Source organism: Vulpes vulpes, chromosome 14 (assembly GCF_048418805.1).
Source record: "Vulpes vulpes isolate BD-2025 chromosome 14, VulVul3, whole genome shotgun sequence".
Lineage (NCBI taxonomy): Eukaryota > Metazoa > Chordata > Mammalia > Carnivora > Canidae > Vulpes > Vulpes vulpes.
Window position 1 is genome coordinate 109,304,061 of NC_132793.1, and position 9,297 is coordinate 109,313,357.

The 9,297-nt window shown below is 49.9% G+C and overlaps 1 protein-coding gene across 2 annotated transcripts in view; it reads right to left on the bottom strand.

Moving 5' to 3' along the window:
* HTT (huntingtin) overlaps positions 1–7,372 on the bottom strand; it is a 146,002-nt gene extending 138,630 nt beyond the window's left edge. For both annotated transcript variants that reach the window (XM_072737636.1, XM_072737635.1), the window contains exon 1: positions 7,028–7,372. In XM_072737636.1, coding sequence (XP_072593737.1) covers positions 7,028–7,239 — 212 coding nt within the window. In that variant the 5' untranslated portion in view covers positions 7,240–7,372. The remainder of the gene's footprint in view (positions 1–7,027) is intronic.
* Between the last annotated feature and the right edge of the window lie 1,925 nt (positions 7,373–9,297).

The following is a 9,297-nucleotide window of genomic DNA, read 5'->3' on the forward strand; positions in this document are numbered from 1 at the left end:
AACCTTCTCAATGCACTTTATACCCTAAATAAAAGTGCACACCTCTTCTCCCCCTTATTCTGTTTTGTTTTTTCTCCCCATAGTATTCAACACCATTGGTCTTACTCACTGCTGTAGCCCCAGGGCCCAAAACAGGGCCTGGCACAAAACCAGCACTTGGTTGAAAGGAATCCTTCCAGGTCATCAAGTTCAGTTCCCCACTTAAGACCCCATTCCCAGAAACTGGGGGCTCTTCATGCCCACCGCAGCTCATGCATCAGGGTTACAAAAGCTTTGGGGCTACACAAATGCTCAATGGCCCTGGGCCAGAGAAGTGACTGCCTCAGCTACATCTGGACACAGAGAAGCAGCCCAAGTCTTCCCTCCCAAATGCTGACAGCATTGTTAACAACAGAGCCTGACCAGCTACAGAGGGGGGCTTACAAGCTTCAGTGTGCACACAGATTGCTCACAGAACGTGTCAATATGCAGACTCTGATTCAGTAGGTCTCAGGTGGGGAAAAGATTCTGTATTCCTTATAAGCTCACAAGTGACAGCAAACTGCTGGCCCTGAGACCACACTTTGAGCAGCAAGAATCTATGGCAGATCATGTCTCTAACACATATTCTAGTACATGAGCTGATTCTATTCTAAGACTCACAACAATAAACAATGTCTTATACGGTGTTTTATTTTTCCTTCTTGTCTGAATAAGACTAAATGTCTTGCCGGTAGACCCACTCCAAGGTAGTTAACCAGATGGCTGGCTCACTTTCAGGAACTAGAAGTAAGTAATGGGGGTGGGGACTCTACTTAGTCATCAGTCCATTTGAAAGCCAGGACAATGTGAAACCTCCCCCTTTACAGCTCCGAAAGCCCTTTTAAAAAAAAGAAATTCCGGTCAATGTACGAACTGTCATTGAATTATATACTTTAAAATGGTTCATTTTTGGCATCTGAAGGCGTCTCCCTAGAGGAAAGGATTTCGAAGCTTGTCTGAATCCCTCCCTCTCTTCACAAGGTCTTGGCCGGCAACAAGCACATGAGAAAATGCTCTGCATCACTTGCCATCAGGGAAATACAAATCAAAACCACAATGAGATACCACCTCACACCAGTGAGAATGGGGAAAATTAACAAGCCAGGAAACAACAAATGTTGGAGAGGATGCGGAGAAAAGGGAACCCTCTTACACTGTTGGTGGGAATGTGAACTGGTGCAGCCACTCTGGAAAACTGTGTGGAGGTTCCTCAAAGAGTTAAAAATAGACCTGCCCTACGACCCAGCAATTGCACTGTTGGGGATTTACCCCAAAGATTCAGATGCAACGAAACGTCGGGACACCTGCACCCCGATGTTTCTATCAGCAATGGCCACAATAGCCAAACTGTGGAAGGAGTGTCAGTGTCCATCGAAAGATGAATGGATAAAGAAGATGTGGTTTATGTATACAATGGAATATTACTCAGCAATTAGAAACGACAAATACCCACCATTTGCTTCAACGTGGATGGAACTGGAGGGTATTATGCTGAGTGAAGTAAGTCAATCGGAGAAGGACAGTGTATGTTCTCATTCATTTGGGGAATATGAATAATAGTGAAAGGGAATATAAAGGAAGGGAAAAGAAATGTTGGGAAATATCAGGAAGGGAGACAGAACATAAAGACTCCTAACTCAGGGAAACGAACTAGGGGTGGTGGAAGGGGAGGAGGGCGGGTGTTGGAGGGGAATGGGTGACGGGCACTGAGGTGGACACTTGACGGGATGAGCACTGGGTGTTTTTCTGTATGTTGGTAAATTGAACACCATTAAAAATTAATTAAAAAAAAAAAAAAAAAAAAAAAAAAACAAGGTCTTGGCCAGTCTAAAGTCTCTCAATAAACCCGATTTGTGCTCTAAAAAAAATAAAAAAAATAAAATAAAATAAAATGGTTCATTTTATGTTATGTGAATTTCATCTCCAAATAAATAAATAAACAAGAAATTCTACACTATTACACAGCAATTAGGAAAAATTAAATGTACCCCTAGAGAACAATGTCTGCAATATACTGCTCTATGAGATATACAGGGCCATCTCAGTCATCTCAAAAACAAGGACACATTTAAATGTTTGAATATGAATCCAAAAATCAGAGAAGATGACAAGAGAAGTCTAATAATTATTATTTTTAGGGAATAAGACTAGGATAGACTGGAAGGAGGGCTGTTTTTCATCTTGTGCCGTTTGAAAATGTTTTATGATATATATGTGTAACTTTCATAATTTTTTAAACTAGTTAATAGAAAGTAACCAGAAAAGAAATGCCTCACAAAAGCTGTCCCACATATTTAATCTAGGGGCAGGCAAACTACAGCCAGCCTGTTTTGGGACCTAAGAAATGTTTTCACGCTTTTAAATGGTTGGTAATAATAATAATAATATTTCATGACATATGAAAATCACGGGAGATTCAAATTTCAATGTCATTAATAAAATGTTACTGGAACATACCTACACTCATTCATTTACATATTGCCTCTGGCTGTTTCTATTCTACCATGGCAGAGCTAAATAATTGCAACAGACACGGTGCCCACAAAGCCTTAAAAAGGCCCACTATCTGACCCTTTACATAAAAACTTTGCCAATGTTCATAAATCGGGAATAATATTGTTAAGGTGCCAATACTTCCCAAATTGATCTACTATAGATTCAGTGCAATCTCTATCAGAATCCTACCTGGCTTCTTTGTGGAAGGTGACAATCAGACCTTACAACCACATAGAAATGCATGGGGCCCAGTAGAGCCAAAACTATCTTAAAAAAAGAACAAAGCTAGAGGCTCAAATTTCATTAGATGAAATTGTGATTTAAAAAACTATAATAAGGCAGCCCAGGGGGCTCAGCGGTTTAGCACCACCTTTCACCCAGGTGTGATCCTGGAGACCAGGAAGTGAGTCCCACATCGGGTTCCCTGCATGAAGCCTGCTTCTCCCTCTGCCTGTGTCTCTGCCTCTGTGTGTGTGTGTGTGTGTGTGTGTGTGTGTGTGTGTGTCTCATGAATAAATAAAATCTTTAAAAAAATAAAAGTAAAATAAATAAAATTTAAAAAACTATAGTAATCAAGACTTATAGAATTAGTAGAGAAGAGACATTTAGATCAAGGGAATAGAAAGTCCAGAAATAAATCTGTACGTTTATTGGCTATTAATTTTTAACAAGGGTGCCAATATAAGTCAATGGGGAAAGAAGAATCTCTTCAAAAAATAGTGCTGGGACAACTGGACATCCACATGAAAAGAATGAAGCTGGACCCTTACATTACACCATATATAAAAATTAACTCAAAATGGATCAGACTTAAATGTAAAACTCTAAAATTCTTAGAAGAAAACATAAGAGTCTTACATCTCTGTGACTTTGAATTAGGCCAAGAGTTTCATAGTTATGACACTGAAAGCACAGCAACCAAAGACAAAATAAAAAACTGGACTTCAAAATTGAAAACTTTTGTGCTTTCAAAGGACACTACCAAGATGAAGAGACAATCCACAAAAAAGAAGAATGTTTTAAAAATCATGTATCTGATAAGGGTCCAGTGTCCAGAATATACAAAGAATGCTGTCGATTCTACAAAAAAAGGACAAATAACTTTAAAAAATGAGAAAGAATGAGGACTAGGGCTTACAAATTAAGAATAAGAAAGTGCCTGGCTGGCTCAGACAGTACAGCGTGCACCTCTTGATCTCAGGGTCGTGAGTTCGAGCCCCACATTCGGTGTAGGGAAGGGAGGAGGGAAGAAGAAGGAAGCTCCCAGGTCCCTCATCTCGTTCAGCCTCCTTAGACTCATTTCATCTTGTAATAAACTCTCACCCGTTTCAGCTACTGCAGCAGGGTTTCCCATTATTTGCAGCTAAATATATCCTGACTGAGAACATCAGCCTCAGCTAAATCACCTCACACTTAGCAGAGAGGAACAAGTCCTGTTGGTTCTACCTTCAAAATTCAGTCACCTTTTACCTTGCCACTGAGAGGATCACGACAGATTCCACCACCATTTCTCACCGATCACTTTAATATCTTCCTAACTGGTTTCCTGCTTCGGCCCATGCTCCCCTTCGTTCTGTCCTCAACCACGATTCATTGTAAAATGGAACTGAAATCCTGCCACTCCTTTCACCAAGCCCTGCAATGACTTCCCATCTCACCTAGAATAAACACCAATCAATGTCTTTAATCCACCTACAAGTAAGGGCCTACTCATCTGGTATGGCTCTCTCTCACCTTCTTGGAGAGAAGGAGAGTCTCCTCCTCTAACTAATTCACCCAACCAAACCAACCTCCTTGGTATTCCTGACACAGGGGGCCTCTAGACCTGCCTGCCAGCCCTGAATGTCCCCTCCCTAAACCTTAGTGGCTATATCTTTGACGTTCTTCAAGCGTTTGTTTACTCAAGAGCCACAGTCTCCATGGTCCTTCCCTGGACATTCTACCTAAATGTCAACCCCTTATCAGTACTAACATTTCCTATTTCCTTTCCCTGCTTTGCTCTTCCTCCTTCACTTATCACTATCTAACACACTTTATATTTTACTTATCCATCTTGTTTATTTTCTATGTCCCTCTCTAAGACGAAAACTCCACAAGGGCAGAGCTTTCTTTATTTGTTGATTGCTGTAGCCCTGCAACTATTAGCACAGAGGCATACATTAGATGCTCAGTAAATATTTATCGATGGATGAATAACTAAAGTCAGGTGGAAACCAGGTGGGAATCTGAAGGACAATAAGAAAAGCACTAAACACGAATGTCAACTATCTCATAATACAGCTGGGACCGTCCCCACCTCTGGCACTCCCCTGCATGCCAGCCCTGCTGAGATTCTAGCCGGTCCCCTCCCACAACCCCAGCATCCCTGCATCCTACATGCTGAGCAGCAAGCAGGCACTAAAGCCCACACATGGCTGTGACACTACAGCTCCACACAACAGAAGAGAACCATAAAAATAGAACAGATACTTTCTAAATTGTTTTTGGACAATCCTGCTTTGGGGAATGGATTTTTCAGCTGAAGCACCTGAACAGAAATGCCAGGATCCAAACTTGTAAGCAGAGTCTGTTACTCAAAATTCATAAATTTCTGCTTTCTCAACAGCAAAGTGCCTACAAATATGATATTTATGTATTTTATTTAAAATAACTACTATTAGGCCAATCAATGTAGTTGATTTCAGAGCATGCTAGGAAGCTTTAAAAGTTACTACTCTGAAATACTTCTATTTTAAATAACTTGAAATCTCTCCTCATGTATCCATGGGTTCTATCTGTAAGGGTACAGAAGGAAGAAGTTTAAGAGAGCTTGCCTCTGGGAACACAGGTACTCAGGAGAAACGGATGGAAGAGAGACATTTTAATTATTATATTTTTGTAATTCAAGAATTTGCATCATGGGAGTGTACTATTTACATGAAAATAATAAATTATGCTTTTTAAATAAGTCAATCACATATGACCTTAAAATAGGGTAATAAAACAACATCTATCTACTTTTGTAAGGACAGTTTTAGAAAAAAAAAACTACTTTATACCCATATTTTGAAGATAAACAAATTCAGATTCTGTCAAATCAGTGTAAGAAACAGATGGCATATTTTTAGACTGACCAAGTATTTGAACAAGCCTAAGTGACAGCAGTAAGGTCTCCCTTCCCACCCAAAGCCCTCCTTAACGCTTCCTGTTATACAAGACCCATGCAATGTGTGAACTTCCATGACATCTACCTCCTAGAGAGAGGCAGTCCAATAAAAGTCTGGGATGAATTATGATGATAAATTACCTGATGTAGAAATAACTCAAATTCTTTTTTAAGTATTTTTTTCTCCAAGCATCCAAACAGGTTCTTCACCTCTCAGAAGAAAAATTAATTTACTTCTAAAGTTTATCCTAACAGCCAAGTCAACATCACTCCCCAAGTCATTTTCTAATTGAACTCTCAAGACATGGCAAGGATCACGTCAGAAACACAAAGAATAAAAAAAAACACTACTAAAATTGAACGTGACATTATAAAGGCGCTGCCCCTTGAAAACTGTCCTCATTAAATGCCACCTCGCATCCAGATGGCAAACACAGACGCCGGCGGAGAGAGGCCCGGACCGCCGCAGAGCACTCCCGCACTCCCGAGCTCACGGAGCCCGGGGAAAGTACCTGGGTTGCGCCGGCAGGTGCGGTCTCCAGGCACCAGCAGCAGAGACCCCTAGCTTCCAAACAGGAGCACGCAGGCGTCTCCAGCGAGGGAAACAGGAGCCACCCAAAGGGACCGCAGGCAAGCCGAACTCCGAGCTGGTGTAATGCACATCATTCCTCCCCCAGCGCTGAACCTCCCTCTCGGCAACGGGTTGTTTTTATTGCCAAGTGAACACAGGCAATAAATTCAGGCGACTCTTCCTAATAATGACATTCTAAGCAGCTCACCACTTCCTTGGCTCTGCAAACCAGCTTGAGCTTAGACACGCGAGCGGATCTCCTCCTGATGCCAGCGGACACGCCTCGGGAGGATGCGGGAAGGCAGCCTCGAGGCGCAGAGAAGAGCCCCGCGGCGCCGGGGCCGCACTCCCGCGCCCTCCCCGCCCCCGGCGGCCTGAAGGCATGATGTCACCGCTCTCCCCCCGCCCCGCCCCCCGCGCTCGCTCCCAAGCCCGGCTCGCGGCGGGGTGTCCGGCGCCCGCGCTCCTTCCTCTCAGGGACGCCCAGGGGGAAGGGAAGCGGCGGCCTCGGCTACCCAAGTTCTGCCCACAGCACAGCCCGTTTCGTGCAGATACAAAGCAGCAAGTTCCTCCCCTAACTTCGCACGCCGGGAAAGGCGGGGGGCCGAGGCCGTGCCCGCCTCGGTGCCCTCGAGGGCGGCCGGCGAGCCCGTGTCCGCCTGCCGAGCGGCGCAGACACCCCTGGGACCGGGTCTAGCCGCAGGACGGGCGGCGGCGCGCGGGGCCGGGGTCTGCAGGGGCGCCACAGCCCCCCGCCGTCGCGGGGCCGGGAACTGCCGCGAGGCGGTACTCACGGTCGGTGCAGCGGCTCCTCGGCCACCGCCGGGCCCGGGGGCGGCGGGGGCGGGGGCGGCGGGGGCGGCTGCGGCAGCGGCGGCTGCGCCTGCGGCAGCGGCTGAGGAGGCTGAGGAGGTGGCGGCGGCGGAGGCTGCTGCTGCTGTTGCTGCTGCTGCTGGAAGGACTTGAGGGACTCGAAGGCCTTCATCAGCTTTTCCAGGGTCGCCATGGCGGCCTCCCGTCCCGCGGGGACAGCCCCCCGAGCCCTCGAGCCGACCGGCGGCGGCGCTCAGCAACGCGGCAATGAATGGGGCTCGAGGCCGCGGACATGAGCGGAACCAAGGAGCCCGGCCATCTTGGACCCGTCCCGGCAGCCTCCGCGGCCGTGCGCCTCTCGACGCTGCGCCGGCGGGGCGGGGCCAGGGCGGCGGGATTGACAGCCAGGGGCGGAGACCTCTGCCAATGGCAGGCCTAAGCGCCGGCCTAAGCGCCGGCCTGCCCCTCCCGCGCCCGCCCGCTCGGCTCCCAGCACCGCCGCGCGGCTGAGATCACAGCCCCACATTCCGGTGGGGGCGGGGCGGGGCCCGGCGGGGCGGAGGATGGGGGCGGGGCCGGGGCGGGGCCGAGAGGGCTGACGAGGCCGGGGACGCGGCGGGGAAGCACCTGCGGCGGGAGGGGCGGGCGGGGCGGGCGGGGAAGGGGGCGGGGCAGAGTGCGGGGTGGAGGCCGGGGGGCGGGTAGTGAGGCGGGGCAGAGAGGCCGGGCGAGGCAGGGGGCGTGGCGGGGAAGCACCTGCGGCGGGAGGGGCGGGCGGGGAAGGGGGCGGGGCAGAGTGCGGGGTGGAGGCCGGGGGGCGGGTGTGAGGCGGGGCAGAGAGGCCGGGCGAGGCAGGGGGCGTGGCGGGGAAGCACCTGCGGCGGGAGGGGCGGGGCGGAGGATGGGAGGCGGGGCAAAGCACAGGGTGCAGGGTGGGGGGCGGGCAGTGAGGCGGGGCAGAGAGGACGGGGGCGGGTGGGGGCGGGTGGGGGCGGGACAAGGAGGGCGGGCGTGGCAGAGGGCGCGGCGGTGAGGCACCTGGGGCGGGAACGGCTGGGCGCGCCAGGCAGAGGATGGGGAGGGGGGGCGGGGGGCGGGGCAGAGGTGACAGGGCGGGGGGTGAGGCAAGGCAAGGCGAGGAGGGGAGGGGAGGGCCTAGGGCAGGCACCGGGTAGAAACCTGCGCGGTCAGTGCCTGCAGCCCGCAGAGGCTGTGGCTGGTGCCGCGAGCAGCCACTTAGACCCCAGAGGCGCCACGCATAGCAATGATGGCCCAACCCTAACGGGTTCGCTTGGAGGAGAAGACCCTTGCTCCACAGAGGTCTGCAGGGCACCTCCTGCTTGGGGTGGGTAGGCCCTGAGAAGGGTCCTGGGCTCCAGAGCCCCACTCCTTGGAGGCAAGGAAGTGAGCCAGCAGAGGACCACAGAGGACCACAGAGGACGGTGGCGCATCAGAGGGCACCCTGCCTGGCAGGGAGTGGGTTGGCCCCAGGGAGAGTTGCCTGGGGAGGGGAGCAGGGACGGGGGTTGATGCATGCACTATGAACCCTCCCCATCCCACTCTGCCCACAGGCCACAACTCCACCTTCTCTCACCGCCAGTCAGTTGTCCCAAGTGGTCAGATAAAGGGAAGCCCAGCGGCACCACAGAAGCATTGCCCCTGAGGGGAGAACGACAGGACCCTCCCCCCTTCAGGGAAAGGACATCAGAGAATGTGCCCCCAGCCTGGAGGGCCTAGTTCCCTGAAGTTAATAATGAGGTGTGTACCAGGTCTCAGGCATGGCAGGCCACAGCGGCCAGGCTCCAGGTGTCAGGTGCTGTGGTCTGCAGACATTAAGACAGCCAGGTGACCCCTTTCTGATATTCATGATATCCATGCCTTTGTATGATCGGATCCCCTTGAGTGTGGCCTGAACCTGTCGTCACATGCTTGTAACCAACTAAGTAAGGCAAAAGTGGCACTCAGTAGGTACCAGGATGAAAACCACATCCTGGCATGATGGAGCTGGAAGGAGCCAGGGCCCAGAGGAGTGGGTGGAGGTGCAGTTCCCGCCTGGTCAGATGAAAATCTGTGAGAGAGAAATAGGATTCTATTTGCTTAAACTACCATTGCTTTGGATCGCTCTGTTTCTATTGCTTCTAAATCAAATTCTAACCAGTCCAGAGCAGATGAGTCATGAGACCTTATTTGCCCACAGCAGATCGTGGCCGCTTCAACCAGGGCAGGAAGTCATCTGGCCCAAAACTTACCA